We start from the raw sequence: 21,665 nt of genomic DNA, 5'->3' as shown, positions 1-21,665 counted from the left end.
TTTTCTTCCAGCTGCAGATGTTGGTCTTCCTGAAGACAGAAGGTGCACACACAGAAGACACACAAATACAGGTCAATGAGAAAAGCAGCTATATGACAACAGAGGTACTACAGGTCTAAAGAAGTAATAATTAACCTAAGAAGCATGGGACTGAGAGAGGTAGGAGTTAAGGTAAAGAAAGAATTTTTCAATCTGGACTTTGAAGAGAATTGGGCTCATTCAGATTCAGTACAAGAATAATTACAGAACTCAAATGAATCTGTCAAGGCTTCTTCAGTTGTGATTTTAACATTATACATTAATATTCTTTCCTGGAGTACTTTGGAGGACTTGAGAATTTAATCAGCTTTTAAAATCAACATCTTTGTATTTCATAGGTATAATAGATTAAGATGAAATGGTAGAAAGTGGTCTCTGATTTATATAATTTTAAAAAATGACCGGTTTTATTTCTGAAGACAGTATGTTTTTTAAATTTCAAGACAGATTTAAAAAATTTTATCGAACATAAAGAACTTTAAAATTTTCCTTTATAAATATAAAGCTTTTCTCTAACCTTTTCAAAGAATATTGCTTCTCTCTCACTTACCAACTACATTTCCCTGTATGGCCCTGGAGGATGACTGGTTAGCCAGAGACGTGTAAGATTCCTCAAGGGAGGAACAACCTAAGACAGGCACAGTCACAGGGGGGCCATCAGGTGAGAAATTGGGGATCAACAGAGGTGAGGCTTAGAACCTCACCCCCCCTGTTTTGAGAGAAATCTCCTGCATCCATGGATGTTTTGTTGCCCTTGTCTAGCTTGGATTAATACTTAGTCTACAGGCACACACCTGATCATCTACATTTGCCCTCTTACAGCACTAAATTATGTTTTCTACCTTTATCTTGCATCTACCTACCACTTCAGCATTTCATTAAAAATAATAATAATAATAATAAGGGAGAAGTGTGGGATTCACATATAAATCAAGTATAAAAATCAAACGAATAATCATATCTGACTTGATTGTTTATAGTTCATGATGCTTGATCAAAACCAAAAGTTTCTATGATATGACTGCCCTTGTACTGTTCACCATGTAAGAACTTATTCACTATGTAAGAACTTGTTCGTTATGCTTCAGAAGATTGGAGACTGTTGAGAATTAGGCTTGGGGTTGATTAATGATTGTGCATTGAGTCCCCTATACATAATTTTATTGTTGTTAACAACCATTTAATCAATAAATATGAGAGATGCCCTCTCAAAAAAAAAATAAAGCTTTTCTCATACAAAACACAGATGAAAATATTAAAGGACCCCTTTGACAAACAAGGTCTTTGGTATTGTTCTTGTTTTCGTGGTCAGGTGTTTTATGGCAATAAGTAATCTTTCTATTAGGAATGTTTATCTGCTACATTTCTATTAGGAATGCTTAAGAGATTCCAAATTAGGAGGCTTGACATAAAGCAAGTTTTAAAATGGTTTCAGATCTGTGATGTGTCCTAATACAAAGAACCAAGTTATCATGTTTTGGCTGCACTTTCCTATGGAAAATAAAAGTCTATGTGGTCTTCCTTGCTATTAAAACAGAAATATCTGCTAGTTTTAAAGGTGTTGACTGGCAGCCTGTTGGCAGAGGTAACTCCTGAACCCTTCCCCACTCAGAAGGTGTGTAATTCTCAAATAAGAATGATTAAGGGCAATTTGAGGGAGTTAAAATTATTTGAGTACCCCCAAAGATTTTGTTTTCCAGATGTTTTGGCATATTTTACAATATTTAGCAATCATCAGCACTTATTTTTATCTGCTTATAGCTTCAATAATATTTGGGCTATGCTTTAGAGCACATATAAAACACCCCAGACTTTGATTCCATTTATTTGGTTAAACGAGACTTGGATTTTTATTTTTATTTTTTCCTAATAAGATGATAAAATATTTTTGTCCACAGTTGATTCCTTTCTCTTAAGTATTAATTGTATTTTTGCTGGCTTTCCAGATAAGCGGAGATTTGAACAAAAGGATTTAGATGTAGGGGTGCGTAATTTATTTAACCAAATGGGATTAACAACTCCCAAATTTTTATAATCCCAGATGCAGCTTTTCATTTTCCTGCAAAACTAAATCATCCTGTGTTAAAAATGGTATTTTCGAACTTAAATGAGTAAATTCTTGTTCCGATCAAAAGGCATTTTGCAGTCCAAAAGAACACACTTTTTGTAATCCACTGACTTAAAGATTTTTAAAAGATATTAAAAAACCATCTTTTTAAATACAAGAAGTGTGCAACTTCCACAGAATCTATTTTAAACTCAGATTCATCCATGAAATGGTTTTTAGGATACTAGAGTAGTAGGAAGAAGCCTATTTAATACACAGGGTCGCTGGAAATTTATGTATATTAACAATGAAATTGGCAGGCACCAATGCCCGTTTAGTAGTAAAATCTTTTTGAGTTTAAAATTCAATATGTAAGTTTTAAAACTCTGAATTCAAACAGTTGATCAAAATTGTGCTTAATTTCATTGGTGTGAATGAGGTCTCTACAGTAAAGAGAAGAGCGAAAAAGAAATGAAAACTCTACCACTGGTCAGCTGTGGACCAGAGGAGTATCTGCGGCTTCATCACTGATCAAATGGGCATAAAAATAAGACCTAGCTTGTTCAGTTGGTGTGAGGACTAAAAGAGATACTGATGCAGACCGACTAAGCACACACAATTCTTGGTACACAGTAAGCCTCAATTAGCTATTATCATTCCTATGTCTACACAGTCACATATTTACTTATGTAATCTGGCTGGGTATTCAGTTAATTTCCTAGACCTTCCTTCTCTTTCCTATTCAGTCACATGCACACCAAGGGAGAGCATTAGTTAATGTCTGTACACAAAAGGTGTGTGCTTTTGTAATAAAACCCAATTCATGATATCGATATTTTCAGTCTAATACCTTCTGATTTTCCACTGGGTTATTCTTTGATTCAATTCATGACTTCCCAGCATACAGTTTACTATGATGCTATTAAAGCTCCTATATTCTAAATCCATTGTTTGTGTCTCTTACTGCCTAAATTCCATTAACTTTTTTCTGGATATGTTTTAGAATATGGGAGCCAAAGGGGGATCTAGACCACAGGTCTAACACCCTTAACTTTGGATAACTCCTGACTACCAACAGAATTGGTAGCTAAACTGACCCTTCATTAACATACTCAACAAATGAGATACAATTTATAGACAAGAATTCCCAGTAAAATAGTACCTTTTTGATTAAACCTGTAAATCTAACTACCAATTGACAGGAAATATGAAGTAAAAAGGAACCTGTCAGACTGCACCATGTGCATGCCATTCTGCAAAATCCTGGCTATGAGAGACACTATAAAACAAACAATTCAGTTTCTTCAACAAATACACTGCAAAGAAAACAAAAAATGGATAGAGAGGAAATCTGGAGATTAAAAGGGGCTTTAAAATATGTTTTTAAAAAACAGGTGTTTAGGGATGCACAGCTGAGTGGAAAAAAGCATAAAGGAAAATAAAAGTAAATTATTGTAAAAGTCACATTAGTTGTAATTTTTGGGGAAAGGAAGTTCTGATGGTGAGGGGCATATGGAAAACATCTGCTGTGACTGGAAAAGTTCTATATCCTGGTTTTGTTGGGGGCATAATGGTGTTGGCCTTATAAGAATTTACATATGTGGCCTTCTTTGGGTTATATTTAATAAAACATTTCTTAACATCCTTCATCGGAGGCAGTGGTGCTGACCATGGTTTTTTCAATGTGATCCTGCAGTGAGTCGATGAGTAAGTCTCCCACAGGCTTCCAGCCACTGCGCACAGCCTCCGCCTCCTTCAGGTCAGCGTCCAGGTCATCCATGGCTCCCTGCAGGTCTCTGAGCTTTTCCAATGCCTTGTCCACCTGCTTTTGCCAATTGCTAGTCATGGCATTTAGACTTTCCCACTTCTCTTTGACTTCAGAAGACTGTTTACGCATAGCTTTGGCAATCTTTTGGGCTCGCTCCTCCGGAGTCAATTCTGTGATTAAAAAAAAAAAGGAATATATGGAAGCCTGATCAACTCTAAGTTTTCTATAGCCAAGTGTGATTCTTTATACCAACTCTTTCAAAGGGCTGCTGGAAGGGTACATGGAAACAGTTCTGTGAGTCAGGGGAAGAAGAAATTTCTTCAGATTTCTTCCATTAATTCCCGGCTACTTCTTATAAAAAAAAAATATATAAGTTACTTAAACTAATAAGTGGCCCAGGGCTTTTGCTGACTCTTGCATTTTCATATATTTTCAAACCTTGAAACGTAACAAGATAACTCAAGATGTAAAACAATTTTTTTTTACCGTAAATTTAGTTTTGTAAAATCCAAAGACAGGCTTTCATTTCACTGTCCTCAAGAGGAATGGGAAGTATAATTAGGAGAGGAATAGCTTTAAGTTATGAGGAGAAACTCTGAGAAAATCAGATTAATTGATCATGTTCCAAAAAAAACCCCAAAACCTGAAAACAAGTAACATATCTTAAGATGCTTCATAATTACTGAATCTGTGTGGCATTTCAATACAGAGCATTTTCTATAGCCCAGACATGTAGCATGTCTACAAACATTTCAACAGGAAGATGGCAAGATATCAAGGACCATCCTAAGTATTTAATAGAGCAAGTGGGCTTCCAGAATGTCTGAAATAAGGTTAGACTTTCAGATAGGAAAGGGCAGGCATAATGTAAGGCCCTGCCACAGGGAAGGGGCAGGAAAAAAGGTCAAGAGTCTAGAAGACAAGCAAAGGATACACACAGGAATGAAAGTCAAGTTCAAAGCCAAGAGTCAGAAACATAGAGATGAGAAGCTGAGGAGGGAAGAGGAATTTGATGGACATAGAGCAGACACTGGTAATAGGCTGCACAGATCTGCAGCTAAACACTCCTGGGCCTTACTATCCTTAATACTCAATGATACCTCCTTTCTTATCCAGCTGGTTTGAAGGTTGTCCTGCTTGTCCACTGGAAACTGAGATGCAGTTCAGAAACATACAATCAAGGTAACCTGTAGGTTAATTTAAGATAGAAATTCATATTCTTCTTTGTGATAATGCACCACCTTTTAGTGTCAATCACATTTGCAGTATCTACTTCAGTTCAAAATATTTCAAGTCATTCATAAAATGAACCCAAGTTCATCTAACTTCCTGGTAAGAGGAACTTCATGGTAAAAAAAGAGGAACTAAAACAAGCTCTTCTAATCTGTCATTTTAATACTCAACATAAATTTGTCTACTTCCCGTATGTCTTTATTTAAGTATTATTTAACAGCCAAATTAAAAAGGACACATATTTCATCTATCTAAATTTCCCAAAAATTCTAGACATCAATATTTCGACTTAAAAGCAGCTGTGATAAATCTCTGGGAACCAGATGGACTATGAAGAGTTTAGCAACCACAGAACTCAGAGTGGCACTGCTAAAATGCAGAGAATTCTGAACAGCCCCTTAGCAGTTGAACTGATCACCAGAAGAAAAAGTGTTATGATATGTAGGTAGGCTGAATATACCAGTAAAAGATAAACAAGGAGAACAAGTGAATTAGAGACTCAGCTTCAAGGAATGTGTAAGCTGAGATTTAGTCCAGTACTACAGTCAGGGGAGAGACTTAGGAAGCCTGGAGAAAAATCCTGAAACAAGCAACATGCCAGGACTCCAAGGGTCCTGAGAAAACTTTGGGAGGAAAGGTACATCATTAGGAAAACCTGATTTAAATCTTTACACCTTCAAGGTATTTAGAAAATGAGAAATACATAATACTTACATATATTTTCCAAAAATGTTAAATGCTATTTGTGGGATGAAAAAAATCATTTTAATCGCCTGATGAGAAAAGGAGTTGACAATTTTTATGATAGCAACACTTGTTTGTTAATAAATCACTCGGGTCTTTTCAAAGACGTATTTTAAGCACTTGTGTTTCACTGACTTTGTAAAAAGAAAAAAAATACAGTACCAATTTCAGAACAGACAACTTAATTATGATGATTTTTTCTCAGATAAAGTAAAAACTGTTTCTCAGTCAGTCACTGAATAACCTGGCAGGGAGACACACAGCTTCTTTGTCTTGTAACAAAACACCCAATGCTGGCTATGACTTTTTGTCTTCACTTGATATAAAATCTTTTGATTGAGCAGTTCTTTAGTAGTATTTATTATATAATCCCCACTCAAGCAGCTACTCAAAAGAAAAGAAAAGCTCTATGTTCATTTCACCATCTGTTTGCCAGAAAGGAAACATATTAACTAATCACAGAATAAAAATGCCTCCTACTGTAGCAACAATCTCAGTTTAATGCATACTTTAAACTAAGAACAGAGGGCAAAGTACAAAGCTAAACAGAAATTTTCCAGAACGTTTGTGAAGCAGGTAATGAGAAGCAACAGGTGAACAATCAAGTTATGACAATTTGGGGTGAAAAAAAAAATAGAAGGACGATTGAAAACAGCAAAAAGGTGTAAAGATGAAAATAAAGGAATATAATTACATTTTGAAAATCCTTTAGTTATTTGAAACTCAAGGACATAGTTTGCTTCACATTTTCTGCATTTTTTTGGCCCAGTGAATTGTAAAGATCCTCATGCAGAAGTGGAGAATCTTCTAGGCCATTGGTTCTGAATGCTGGGGACTTTAGAAACTACTCTGAGAATAGGTTAGTTTGCTTGCTTGCTTGCTTTTAAATGCTGATCCACAGGGGCCCTGCACCAAAATATTAAAAGATTCTGATTTAGTTGGTCAGAGGTAAGGGCAGCATGAATATATTTTTAAAACTCCCCAGGTGATTGTAAAGTGTAGCCAGAATGGTGCACCGCTAGCCTACTGGCTTATAAATCGATTCCTGTGGTTCCTGCTGCTGAAGCTCAAGAGTTATTTCCACTCCAGTGAGTTGTTGTGTCATTCCCACGCAGCGCAGGTCCACTAAATACTGAAGGCCCAGAGCAAATGCAGCTCAGTGATAAGAGAGTCATCTAATTTGCATGTGAAAAGGCAGTAATAGAGGCTAATCAGAGAGACAGAGGAAACAGCAGGATAAAACCAAATAAATGTATTAGCAGTTCTCAGACCAGAAGTGTTTTCCTGTGGCACCTGACTACTCCGGATTGTGTGGTGTGGGTTTCTGGATTTTTTTTGAGAGGCAGAGTGCTGTTTCACTCCCCATTCTCCCATTCTCTTCCCTTCAGACCTTCCCATTTAACTGGTCACTCTTCAAAGGTAGAAGTATATTAATGTTTACATTTATAGTATACATTTATATAATATAATATACATTATTATAGTTCTTTAACATTTATATAATGAAAAATCACCATTTCTTTCTTGTGTCACAAAGATATTTAAGGAAGAACAGGTAACTATCTCTTAGGAAGAAGGAAGAGAAGAAAGGAATGATCAATCCTGAAATTTTCTTTCTTGTTCAGTTATCTTTCCTCTTCAAATATGCAGATTAGTTGAATGGCATTTATACCAAGCTCTCCTTCATACCATGGGGAGAAAGACTATAAAACATGGTTCACTGGAATGTGGGTGGGAAACAAAGACCACCCAGGAGCAGAGACCAGACCCCCCCATCTTGCCCTTTGCTCCAGTATGAACCACATGACCTACTCACCCCAGTTTTACCAAGTGGGAACCCTATTTTCTCATGCTAGGAAAACAGTTTACACCAAGGGCTTCTTTTACTTCTAAAATTCAATTATATATAAGAAAGACAAAGTCATTGTATATCTCTAAGAAGTCTTAACAGTAGAGGGAAAAAAATCTCTTTTTGTGTGCTTACAAATTTAAAGTATATGTTTCTCCTATGAAATACTAGTCAAATATATTAGAATCAGTCCAGTTGTTTTAAATAAAGATTTTCCATATCTATTGTATTTTCTTTCTCAATTATAGAACTGATATTTATAATCTCCATTGTGATTTTTGTATTGTTAGGTTCTAAAGCCTATGTCACACTTGTTATATTTCTTTCCATCGTGATTTTTGTAATACCCAGTCTAGGGATTGGCATGTCTTCAACATACAATTTCTGAATTGATTTGGATTGAATGGAATTTTAGCTTTGCTCTTTATTGAGAACATTCAACTTCATAATTTTATGTGGAAATCTTTCCACTTATTTTTTTCTTCTTCCTCCCCACACCCATGTAAAGCATTTATAAAAAGGTTTTTACTCTGAAAGGATAACCTTACAAAGTCATTTTCAAGTGTGCTAATTCCAAGTATCTTACTTGTATTATTTGCTTTTTCTTGCATGTATTGCAATCTGACTGTTTTATTTCACCAAGAGGTGGAAAAGAAATATTAAGACAAACAAATATAAAAAAAAATTGTACAGAGTAGCATTTTTACTCCTGGACACTATGGTATTAGGAAAGATTAGGAAATTGTATGCCAGTTCCAGTATCAACTAGTTATATAGTCATAGATACATTCCTAATCTCTTTGAACCTCATTTAATATCTGTAAAGCTACAGGTACATGCCTGGCATTAATTCCTTTCATTCTTTTTACAATTTTATTACTAAGTCTGGGAGGTTTAGACAGTAGAGATTTATACATAAGCAACCAAGCTGACTAGCCAATAAGACATCACAGGAAAAAACAAAGCATCCCCTTATCTCTGGAGACCCGACGTGATCTCCCTCCCTCACTCGCTCCCTATAGCCTTGCACTCCATTTCTGTCTCCTTCATGACCAAAAGATGCTTCTGATTAAAATAATGAGAAATATATTCTTCCCCAGTTACCTGATTACAGGATTAAGATCAACTCAATCTCTCTAAAATGATCAGTGTTTAAGAAGACCTTGCCCACTTCTTACTGTGTATGATGACTGATGACAATTCATTATGAACCAGATTACAAGGACATCATCGAGATGATTATTGTAATGTTTCTAATTATGTTTCATCTAATAAATGAAAAGAATGACAATAAAAAGAGGCTACCTAGAGTGGATTAACTTGCTAACATGTAGTTTAAATCTTTCAGTAGGGATTTGATAAAGATCATATGGATCCATCCTTGCTGCCAAGGCACTTCTCAAATCCTTAGGACAAAAAAGGACAATGAACAGTTAGATACATTTAGGGAAAAGCAAGAACTCCAGAGTAAAGGGCATTAGGGAATGTCCTTCACAAATACCAAAAAGCAAGGTATTAAGAGAGAAAGGAATATGGAGAAGAAATAGGAACATAGACCACAATGTGCAGGGAGATAAATGGTACTTATGACCAGAAACTAAGGGAACCAGTACTAGAGGCTGAATACTTTTAAGTTTTACTCTTCCTGTAAAGGGGGTCAAAGTCAATAAACCCAACATGGAACTGAGGAAGAAGGCACAGACCAGTAAGAAAAGCTGACCTCTAGGGAAAGAATCAGGAATAAGAGAGGCCCTGGAACGTACCTAGCTAAGCAACTTGAGATCAAGCTTTCAATTTTCTGTAACTGAGTACTCCCTGGATTTCCTCACACTAATCGCTATTTTGTAATTTACTCAAGTCGGTTATGTGTGCTGGACAGCAGCTGACAATTCACTGTGGGTAAGGGGATGGTACTGGGAGGAAAGAAGAGAAGCTGGGAATATAAGTTCTAGGAGGGCAAGGACATGTCTGATTCACTGTCATATCCTCAGTGTCTAGAATACCACCTGGCACATGGCACAGTGCCTGGCACATGGAAGCACCTGATAAATTTTGACTTGTGAACATCTATGTTTACTAATATTGCTTTCTTCTCCCTCCCTTTTTTGGGCAGTAAGTACTTGTTGAATGAATAGATCTCTGTAAAATATATTTGACTTGAAAAAAAATTCTCCCCTTTCTCCTGGAAGAATCAAAGGACAGAAGTCTTAAAAGTCTTCCCTTCCCTGTCGCTTACTGCCCGTCTCTCCCTAGGCTGCTTCCCTGGTGAACACAGCAGCTAAGATTGATCAGGCTGCAAAAGAAGTCATAAAGTATCTACCCAAGTTTAGCCACTCTAATAAAAGAAGTTAAGTATATCTTATGTTTATTTACTGCCATAATAAGTAAGAAGTTTAATTAAGAGGAGAATGTATGCCTTTGCTAGGATTATGCTTTTTAAAAAGTGGAAAACCCTCTAATTCACTCTTGAAGATTCCAGCTTTCAAGAGGAATAACAGAAACAACAAAATAAGTACACTACCACATTAAGAGTTTGGCATTCTCCTATTCTTTATGTTTAAATCAGGAGGTAACATCCCAGATGTTGATGACAATAAAATACATATATGGAAATTATTGCCATCTTTTTTATGAGGCAAATGTGATTTATGGATGGCTGTAACAGGGATTAGAGAATATAACAGATGGTGAACAATTAATTTAAAATGTTGTGTCCATCAAACTAACCTTTGTTATCCATTATTCTTCATCAAGAATGTTGATTTGTTTATTTAAATCAGATTTCATTACAATGGCATTCATCAGCATGCAATAAAGTATTTGAAATTTTTACCCAATCAATGGGCTTATTATTCAACTGACTCACTATATGTTAGAAAAGCTGAAGACTAGATTTATTACATCCATACAGCCATCACAGAACTTTAATTTTGGAAGGATCACATTGCTCCTCTGTAGTAAAGAACACTAAAAAAGAGAGTAACATTATATTTTTCTGAGCTTTTTCACGCATTACAACTTCACTAATCTAATTTGGGCTTGAGAAGCTAATTAAATTATTGTCTTGGTCTAGAGGCCTGAAAGCAATTACTTACCCTTCACATTTTTTTCATATTTTTATATCAAAATTAAAAAGACAAAAGTCTAATACTGCCTAAATATAGTCTCTCTTGATGCTAGGAAATAAGTGAACTGGTATGTTATTCTATTAAGCAGCCTGTTATTTCATTAAAAAAAAACAACAACAGTAAAGGGAAAAGCAAAAGGCTATAAACATAATTATTGTATGAAATTTTTTAAAGTACAAGAACATAGAAAATTTTTCCTACTGAATATCTAGAAGCACTTATAATTACTGGGGTGGCTAAGATCATAGCCTATGGTGGTTGAGAGCATCAGGTTTAGTGACAAACCAGAGTTGGTGCTTTGTCTCTGTTACACCGGTGGCAATCTGATTCCAAACCTCAAAGTCTCAGTTTTCTCATCTACTGAGTGGCTCATGACAGTACTCACACTCGAAGAGATACACTCTTGGTTGTGAGACTATAGTCGCATATGTACTTGTTAGCAACATATATACTGATGCACTATCACGATAATTTAAGGAATAAGATACGTGAGGTGCCTTGCACAGTGCCTGGCACATGGAAGCACCTGATAAATTTTACTTCTGAACATCTATGTTTACTAATATTGCTCTCTTGTCCCTCCCTCTTTTGGGCACTGATTACTCCTCCATCTCACATTATGTTTATAAAGGGCATCTGCCAATCCCAGCAGACCCTGAGCTGCATGTGGCTCGAGCTGAGTCAGCCAGAGCCCCCTCCTAGGACATGTTGGGTCTGAAGAAGGATTACCCCTCCCTCGTATGAGATGGCGAGGCAGAAGGTCACAGGGAAGCTAAAAATGAAAACATGTGGAGAGAGGCAGAAAGAAAAAGTCGAGAAAAGGCTTCTGGTGGCATTCTAGTCCCTGTGGCCACCTGTGAGCTTGCCCTTATTGTAACCTGGTCATGGGGGCTAATACAGTCTCCCTCGTCCCTTAGCTTATGGAAGGTGGTGTCTGTCATTTACAATGCATGGGGTTCTAATTAATACGGTGGTGTTAGGGAAACAAAACTGCCCTGGGAAAAAACACCCATTCATTTTACTAGCCTAATTACTTATGTTAGGTAATGTGTACTTTGGTTCTATTTTATGAGATGCAAGGAAATAATTACTGCCATCTTTTTTATGTAATTTATTCAAGTCAGTTATGTGTGCTGGACAGCAGCTAACAATTCACCTTAAGTTATACCAAGAATCAGTATAAAGGAACTTCAAATGTAAATTATATGATAATTTTACATTTTCACTCATTTAATGATCATGAAATTATATTTGCACAAGTTTGCTAATATAGGCATAAAATGGACTGATAGTTGATGGGGAAATGTCATTTATTACATCTTTGTTATATCATAAAATATATGAGATTACACATAGGAGAAAATGCTCCTAATAATTAACTTCCCAAATTTTATGAAACATTTAATAATTAAAAGAAAACAGTCACCCTGAATTAAAGTATTAACTACTACTAAATATACACAGCCAGTTGTCAAAGACCAAAAAGGAAAAACTTAATCGACACATAACTTTTTAACTGAAAAGATGATTATTATTAACCATTAATTATAGGTACAATCACAAACAACTATATAAAGTTATATATAAAGACATATATACATACAGCTATAAATTAATGGATACACTAAAGTAATAGCTGTTTTTTTCTATGACTGTCATTTAAATGAAATAAAATCAACTAATCAACTACACTGGGGTGAAAAAGAAATAATGTTCAGACAGCCTATAATAATAGTTGTAGCAATAGTAATGACTTCAGTGGAAAAATTTTTTTAAAGACTCATGGAGAAATTAACAAATAAAAAATGCAGTCTTTTTTATCCTAAAAATCAAAAGCTGAACAGGGGAAAGAGCTTTTCTACACTCAGTTATATACAGTGAATTGTACAATGTTCTAAACACTCTTAGAGATGAAATATCCTATTAAAGTGTTGGCTGTTTTATTTAGGAATTGATACCACAACCTAAATCATAAAATATGTGTGTGTGCATGCCTGCCTCTCTATGTGGTGCGGAGAGAGGTATTTAGACATAAAGCTCTAACTCCCTTGTGCAAATTTGACCTTTGACCTAAGCTGTAGGAAACGAGTAAGCAAGAAGGTACATGTATTCCCTGACTGCCTCAAGAATTGGAGGCAGGAGTGGGCTAAGGCGGCAGGTGGCTGAGTCCCACAGAATCCTTGCACGTCTACCTTCACTATGCAGCTGTGTGGTTTTCAAAGGTATTCCAATCTAGGACGGGAAAAGCAAGGGGAGGCTGGGAGAAAAGAAACATTTCTGCAGGGTTAGGAGTCTCTAGCCACTGAATATCAAGAAGGAGCTAGGAGGTCAGTGGCTAATGAGCAGAGAGAGAGGAGATAAAAAAGGAAGTGGTGAGTAAAAGCCAGCAGAAAACGCAGAGGGTAAGGAAAATCACCAACATAGAAGCTTAGTAGTCTGTTCCCTGAATCTACCCTACATTAGCTGGTGACCTTGGTCAACACCACAGTATCTTCTTGACTTTAAAGTTTTCATTAAAAAAAATGTTTTTAATAGGCATACTGTATGATCTGCCCAACGCATTGGGCTAGTTAGGAGAACACGAAGTCATTTGAGTACAAAGAATGATACAAATGAGATGAGAGATTTATTGTTCTATTCTATTTTTTTAACAGATATGAACCAGGTGATTAAAGTAAAATGAAAAACAATTCAACTGCCCTCAAAGAGAAAATTATACACTGACACAATAGAGATTAAATCAAATTAAACAGTTCCATACAGCTCCAACAAGATCAGGGGACTCCTGACAAAGTTGTGAACTTTGTAAAATTTCTGTAATTATTCAGGTAATTTCGGTTCAATTAAAAGTTATTGTTACTTAGTAACCATTCACAAACACACTGAGTTAGTCTGGATGACTTGTGTCCCAGCTACATTTCACCCATCTGGCCCTGTTTTTTTTAACGGTTGCCATTTTGGAAGGAAATTTACTAAAATATCATATAAATTCCCATGCCTTCTCTTAACTGATTTATATTCTGTCTTCAAAAATAGACCATAACTCATAGCTTCAGCTTTTCTTTTATTGTAAAAAGCCCCAAAGCCTACTGTTTTATTTTATCTTAGAATTCTCATATATCCTTTTTGTAATTTTGTTTCTCCTTATTACTCTCAAATTGTCAACAGTCATCACTTCTCACTGTCACCCTTTTTCCCTGTCCTGTCATTTCCATTTTGCTACATACCCATACTTTATTGGTCCAACAAGTCAAACTAGTTACAACAGTGTCTAAAGTAAGAGTCAGTACCTCTGAGAGAGGAGCTGTTCTATGAGTTAAGAATAGGATCATCTTATATTTCTATGTAATATCAGTCTTGGCTGCTCAGGTCATTTGTCACATTCTTTAAGATTCTCAATAAATGAGAAAGGTGACTGAGCAATGGAAGAGTTGAGCTCTGGCCATAGATATTGGTAACAGACAGAGATGACAGGTGTTATGGGAAAAACAGAGGAGGGCCGGGAGAGGAATGTGTCCAGGAAGACACATAGCCCGTGCTAAGTGGGACAGGATGAGCAGGTGCTGGGCAGGAAAAGAAGGAGGAATCGTAGATCACGCAAGAGGGACCCAAGGGCAGGCAAGACCAGGATGATGGGCAACTGGATAAAGGTGAGGAAGACCATTACCTGAAAGATATCAGGAGAGGTCTGGTGTCAAATGGACATTAATTTGGAGCAGAGAGGCATGGGATGTCACTGCACCAGAAAACTGAGGCCATATCCCTGAGCAACCTTATATGCCAGGTAAAGGGGCTCAGATCCCATTCCAGGGGCTACTGGCAGTTTATAAACCACAGGGGAGCAAATGCCAGTTCTGAGTTTGAGGTATATTGCTGCATCTATGTTGATATAGAGAAACCAACTAAGAAAGTTTGCAATACTCCTAGCAAAAGATGATAAGGGCTGAAAGCAGGGCAGTGACATTAGTAGTGATTTTAAATATTTAAAATGTATTGTTACTGAGAGAGTAGATCTTACAAGTTCCCATCATAGGGAAAATACAATTTGTTACTATGTGTGGTGATGGATGTTAACTAGACTTAATGTGGTAATCATGTCCCAATATATACAAATATTAAATCACTGTTACACACCTGAAATTTATACAATATTTCATGTCAGTTATCTCAGTCTGGTATCTCAATAAAAATGTAAAGAAAAAGGAAGTATCTAGCAGAGCAGACCTGGTGGGATTCTTTGTCAGCAACTGATCATTTGATTGAAATGGTTTGCTTGTTTGTAATAGCAGAACAACTCATACCTATGATTCTCAGTAATAAAATAAAACTCCACAGGCTATCATTATATACACACACACACATACATATATGATACTATAAGATAACTGATAATGAAAAAAATGAAAAAAGAGATGGGAGGGAAAAAGGCACTGGGAGAAAAACCACGGGGAGATGGTAAAGAGATGGACCTACTTTAGTGGGTGACTATGGCATCATACACAAAGCATATGCAGTAAATAAATGCTTATTAAATAGAATTTTAAAAATCATGTGATTTCTCCCTACCCTGTCGCCTGCAACACTGAGTATTTTAAGTAGTGTCACAAAGACTGCTAATGTTTAAATGCTCTCTACTTCTGATAGCTCTACATACATCATGGTGAACAACAAAAGTAGACAAGCTATTACAGATAACTTTCTTTCATTTATTTTTTAGCACCAGGTAATATCACCCAGCATTACAGAAAATATCAGGAAAGGAGAAAGTATGAATATTGCCAATTGCTAAAAAGCCAAAACCAAAAAAAAATGTAAAGTTAAATTGATATGACTTTCTTCTTGTCCCAAACATAGTATTTTAAATGGGGCTTTAAAAATTCTGAATGTAACAGCAAAATAAAAACTCAAAAAACAATACAATTTAGCCCTTAAACTTTCTGACCACCAAGGAGGAGAATTTATAGCAAAGTGAAGCTTTAGTGATACAATAACACATTTTACTGCTATGAAGTAGCTTATTATAAAAATGTTTTCTCTATTCTTTGGAAAGTACTGGGGAAGTAAAGAGATGAGAAAAGCAGATTTAAGGTCGATTTTAAATTGGATAAGGTGAGACAAGTGAACTTATTTTTCTTGCAAGCTTAAATAAGAACTGTAATAGTGACTTCTTCCTGGCAGTATTAAGTTGAAAGGTTCTGCCCGATTTTGCAGGGCCTCTGTAATCTGAACCAGACAGCACATACAAGCGCTCACTTCCTATCCAGGCAGAAGCCTGGAACCCCCTGGGCAGGCTGCTCTGCTGACCTCTCTGACACAGACACTCTGCTCCTCACTCCTGGACGGCCACTTCTAATGGTCCTGCTCCAGCCTGGTCATCCCATTCCCTGAACCTAATCACTTCCTATCCGTCCCTGACAGTGCTCGGCCCATGCAGGCATTCATTCAACAACTATGTAGTAAGCACCCACTGTGTGCATGTGTGTGTGTGTGTGTTGTGTGCATATATGTATGTGTGTGTGTGATACACATATAACAGACTACTCAGAAGGAATAACTCTTCAAAGATAGACAGAAACAGTGAGTTGCAGATTTGTGGGTTCATTGGAAAATGGAGACTCAGCAATGACTCAAGTGCCCAGTACGCTGGTTGGAAAGATAGTGATACGACCGGCAGAAAATAAAAACTAATGTTAGAGAAGGTAAGAGATGTGCTGTGTGTGTGTGTGTGTGTGTGTGTGTGTGTGTGTGTGTGTGTGTGTGTGTGCACATGCACATACACATATAAAACTAGGTTTAAGGGGTCAAGAGAACCATGATCTTGATGGGAAATTTATTCAGATGGTAGTAGATCTTCCCTGAGACAGAAAGAAAGGGAAATGGCTATTTGTCCAAATGACTGATCCATCTTCAGTTACAGTCAAAGAAAGAATTTTCCAACTGTACTTTCCTCAAAAGTAATAAACACTCATGAACTACACTGCTGGACACAGCATGAGATAGTCTTGCAGGTCTGCTTTTACTATGTGAAGTGAATGATGGAAAAATATTTTGAATGGCATGTTTATTTTTTAAAATGTCTTGGAATGCTTTTATTGCCAGCAATGAAAATTCATAATAAAGATAGATGTTGGCCCCCAAAGTTATGTCTTAAATTTACTATGTGATTTATTGCTATTTGCTAATAAGGTAGTTATTTTTTCAATTTTAAGCCAAAGTACATAAAAACTACAGGTTATTTTTAAATAAATTATATTGTCTGCTTGTAAAAGAAAGAGGCTTTAGTGTCTTAGTTTAAAAAGTAATCTTAAGAAACAGGTTTAAAAAAATCTTACTTTATAGATATTAAAAGACTTTATATATTTACTATCATATTTTAAATACCAGTCTACTTGTAATCTGTTGAAGTATAAGAATGTAAATTTTTATTTCTCAAATTATTCTTAGTTATAGCATGCCATTTAATAAATCAGTTACTCTGCAGTTAATTTCCTCTGAAAGTAATGACATTGATGTAAACAGCCATTTGGTTTATTAATTTAAGAATGTAGATATTTACTAAATAATAACATGTTGATTTAAGTACTATTTAGAAGAAAATGTTTAGTATCAGATACTGAAAGGCTGTCAGGAAATTACCTACTTGGTTTCGGGTTTTTGTTGTCCTCATGTGTTTTTTATAATATAGGAAAGAAACTGTTCTCACCTGTTTTTGATTGTAGGTTTCTTCTTGGTTCTTCAGGGGCCTCAATTGGCTGATCAGCCAGGAAAACTCGAGCTTGGTCAATGGCATTTAGGACCGAATACTCCTTCTCCTTTAACTCCCGTCTCAGCACCTTTGCAAAGAGAAGCAGAAGTTGAATTTGTAACCTACTGTGTTCACCAAGTAATAGAACATTTTCAGTTAGAATACTTCTAACCACACTTGTCAAGGGAAGACTAATAACCCTTTAAGCAAGGTTAGAAGGGAAGGTAAATTTTAGACATATGAATGATGAAGCATGTAAATAGAAGCAAGAGGGTGATTATTGCAGAACTTAAATGTGCAACAAAAACCAAAAAAACCTTTTCAATATTCACCTAAGGGAAACTGTTACAGTATATTTGAACTTAAGCAAAATATACTTTTAGAGTGATCACTTCTGTCAGATTGCTAAAATGTAATAGCCTGTTCAAAGATACCTTTTTCTTATAAGACTGACAAAAAAAAATTGCACCTAATGGTACAGAAGAAGGCAATTTCACAAGTAGTAATGAGATCCTCAGAAGTCTTTTACATGTGTTAGAATATGTTACAGAAAAAAAATTAAGAAATAGAAACCAATCGAAGTACATGAAATCTAAACCAAAGAGAACACATTAAAGACAGTCTCCAATTATCTTAAAACATGTTCCATCTCCCATGCTGAGACAATTATGATTTTTCGCATGTGAGGTTTTTCATGCAAATCTATGATTCTCAGAACAGTCTGTCTTTAGTACTTTCATTCTTTTATGTAGGGATAAACTTTAATCTCTGCACCTATAAAATGTTTGGTGATTAACACTCTAATTGGCTAGGGTTTAAAACCAATAGAAACTCAGTCATTGACTACTGCAAGATAAGAGGAAATGATTTTTTCTCATGTGCTATTTTAATAAATCAAATCAGAATTGTTGTTAATAGTCACTCCCATAAAATCATAAACACCTAATGGCTCTCATATTTGGCTTTTAGTACAGTTCCCTGGCAATGCCTTATGAAAACTCAGTTTTCATTTTCTAAAATATTGTACTCTAATAGTGTTTCAGAATCAAACTCTTTCTTTCTGAATATAACTATTTTTTAAAATAGCACTTGATGTCACTATGTTGGTCTTAACAGGCTAAATCTTCATCTTCCAGAGTAATGTCAAAGAAGAAACTCTAGAAATACTGGAATAGTCATCTGATATAAAATACCAGAGCTAGGCACCAGGAAACACTGGTCATGAATTTAAAAGAGAACTTCCCCGGTGTGGAGGAAGAAAAGAGATGGAGTGATAGAATGCTGTTTTTTGTGATAAGCACTGTAAATGTTATTTGACTTCGAAACTATGTACAATTTTTACAATCTGACAAAAAATTAAATTAAAAGAATAAAAGTGAAAAACAACAAAGGCACTGACTCACAGCTAAGACACAGCCATAAAGAACAGGAGATGTAATGAAATAAACTTTCTCTAATATTTCATAAATACATTTATATGTCCTTCATAGCATCTATTTAACTGAAGATGGACGGTGAAGCCAAGCACGTGCCCATTAATTCCCAGACCAATTATCAGCCATGAGCATTATGTCACTACACTGGGGAGAAAAGCGACAAAACCTCTACCATCTCTATTTAAAAAAATGCAGCTTGTGCAGAAGTCCCAAGGTACGCTATTCCAGGAGAACGAGACGACTTTCCGACATTTCAGATTTCTGATAAAAGTGGAAGTAAGAGACACAAGAGAAATGGGGAAAATACATTTTCAGTCCAGAAAAATATATTCACATTGACAGGTCTTGAGCCAACTCCTTTAACTTAGATTATTGTGTTGTTCGAGCAATAAGCTCCAGATGAATGAAAATACTCTTCTTATTTACTTCCCAAACCACCTGGAAATATAAAATGTAAAATAATGATATGCAAGGCAGGCTGCTTAAAAGATGGTAGTGAAAAAGAGTGAGTAATGCAGCAGAATCATTTCTACAATTTTTAGTGATCGAGAGCATTTATTCTCCAAACCCAAACCTAACCAGTAAATGTGGGAGGTAAACGTGGGGTAAAATTCTTAACGTGATGTGCAAGGGCTGTGCTGGATTTCCTCTTCTGCAAAGGGAAGCAGCAGGAAGAACACCTCCTCAAATGTGGTTTATCTGAGAGGATGAAGGAACCACAGACAGTATTTAGAGACTTGGCACAAGAGAGAAGCCAGGAAACACCAATCGGCTGAGCAGGTGGAAGGAAATTAAAAACTGAGAGAAGACGGACCATAAAGCAATGTGACTCAGAAAGGAGAGCAGAAGCAGTTCTGGTCCTCTGCAAACATGAAGTGATTATGGGGCATAGATTTCAGAGGGTGAACCCAGATCTTACAGCGGAGGAAGCAGATGAGATGATCCATAAGACAGGTTGGTATAGTGAGTCCTGCTGGGGTTCTGGATTTCCATTACTCAACAAAATGTACAAGTCTTGACAGGGTTCTGGAGTGCCGTTAGGCCACAAAATGTGCGCTGCGCAGCGGTATAGGGAGGAGAGATGGCAAAGGAGAGATTTGTCTTCAAACTACCTCTAGAATTTCAAAAATCCAAATGGAAACAGATGTCTGTCTACAGAAAGGATACCTGGAAAAACTAGCCTGTCAGCTCCCTTGGTTGCTGGGATTTTGTCCATTTAACACAGATGCCCTCATGATGGGTCATTTCACCGACTGGCTGTTTGCTCTGCCTGAAAGCTCTTTCCGTAGATACCCATATGGCTGGCTTCTCAGTGAGGACTGCCCCCCCTGCTTAATGGGAATCCCAGCTTTCTATCCCTTCCATTTCCCACCCCATCACTCAGCTTAACTATTTGTATCTTTCCTGCATGTATCGCCTTCTATGATGCAAGGCAGGCATATAGTTACGACGCTTATTGTTTGTCTCTCTCAGATAAAATATAATCTCTACAAGGCAAGGACCTTTTCTGGATTTTTCACTGTGGTGAACAAAAGGCACCCACATCAGTGCCTTGGGGTTTACAGAGCTCGGGTTGTGGAAATGCTTCCTAGTGGACGTGATACCTAAACTGAGTGTTGCAAGCAAGAAGGGAACTCCCAATCGAGGAAATGAAGCATTAGTGCAAGAAAAAGGGGGGTTGACTGTGTGCGCAGTAAGGGAATGTTTGGTGCTGAAGAGGTGGGCAGATACAGGTCACGAAGACCACTGTATGGTGTCCTAAGCATCTGAGACTTAACCAGTTGTGAGCACTGGGAAGCCACTGAAGAGCTGGACAAGGTCAGGCAGGATGACGGTGAGATTTACATTTTTGTTTTTTATAGTATCCTTGTAACAGCCCCTAGAGTCATGAAAAACAAGTCTGATTCCAAGAAAGCCCCACAGGACTGGAGAATCTATTTTCCTTTCCAACCACATTAAACTCCAGCACTTCCCAAAACTATCCTCTCTGCACAGGGTGTTGGCAGGGCAATGTCTCATGAACTCCTTTGATGTGCCAAGGGAGGGAAGCAGAGGAGGCAAGTGTGGGCAGGTGGGAATAACACCAAGTGAAGAAAATGGGCTCGAGCCAGAATGCCAACTCACCACCCAAATATCCTAGAGAAGAGTTGCATTTAATAATATCTGTCCATACTCTATTTTGCAAATTTAGTTTTGTTATTCAATCTGTCCTATTGCAATTATATTTAATTACATATCAGAAATGACTTTAACTTTCAACAGCACTACACATAGAATCATTTCACCATCCTTTACCTCTCAGTTAAACAAAAAAGAAAGCCAGTGTTCCCTAACCACCTGGTGAACATTAATGATAAGGTAATTAGATGTCAAAGGAGTTGTTTAGTATACACAGCTACAAAGTGGCATTCAGCTTTAGGTTCTAATATCACATGACTTGATATTTGGGCAGCCTTAAGTGAGTATAACATAATCTAACGGGAATTTTTTTCTACTTTAATGACTTCTTATTTTCATTCAAAACAATTCTGTTCTCAGGCAATAACAAGTATCGGCAATGATGTGAAGACGTTGGAATCCTCATACACTGCTGGTAGAATGATAAAATGGTGCAGCCTCATTGAAAAACAATTTGGCAGTTCCTTAAAATGTTAAACAGAGTTACTGTAAGACCCA

At 36.6% G+C, this 21,665-nt stretch overlaps 1 protein-coding gene across 13 annotated transcripts in view; it reads right to left on the bottom strand.

The window, feature by feature from the left end:
* The window catches only part of UTRN (utrophin), a 454,961-nt gene that overhangs the window by 84,763 nt on the left and 348,533 nt on the right, over nucleotides 1-21,665 (bottom strand). For all 13 annotated transcript variants that reach the window (XM_037022103.2, XM_073219702.1, XM_073219701.1 and 10 more), the window contains 2 exons: nucleotides 17,512-17,641; nucleotides 3,756-4,024 (listed from right to left, as the gene is read on the bottom strand). In XM_037022103.2, coding sequence (XP_036877998.2) covers nucleotides 3,756-4,024; nucleotides 17,512-17,641 — 399 coding nt within the window. The remainder of the gene's footprint in view (nucleotides 1-3,755; nucleotides 4,025-17,511; nucleotides 17,642-21,665) is intronic.

This window comes from Manis javanica, chromosome 13 (genome assembly GCF_040802235.1).
Source record: "Manis javanica isolate MJ-LG chromosome 13, MJ_LKY, whole genome shotgun sequence".
In the NCBI taxonomy this organism is placed as follows: Eukaryota; Metazoa; Chordata; class Mammalia; order Pholidota; family Manidae; genus Manis; species Manis javanica.
This window is presented reverse-complemented; position numbering and strand designations above follow the sequence as displayed.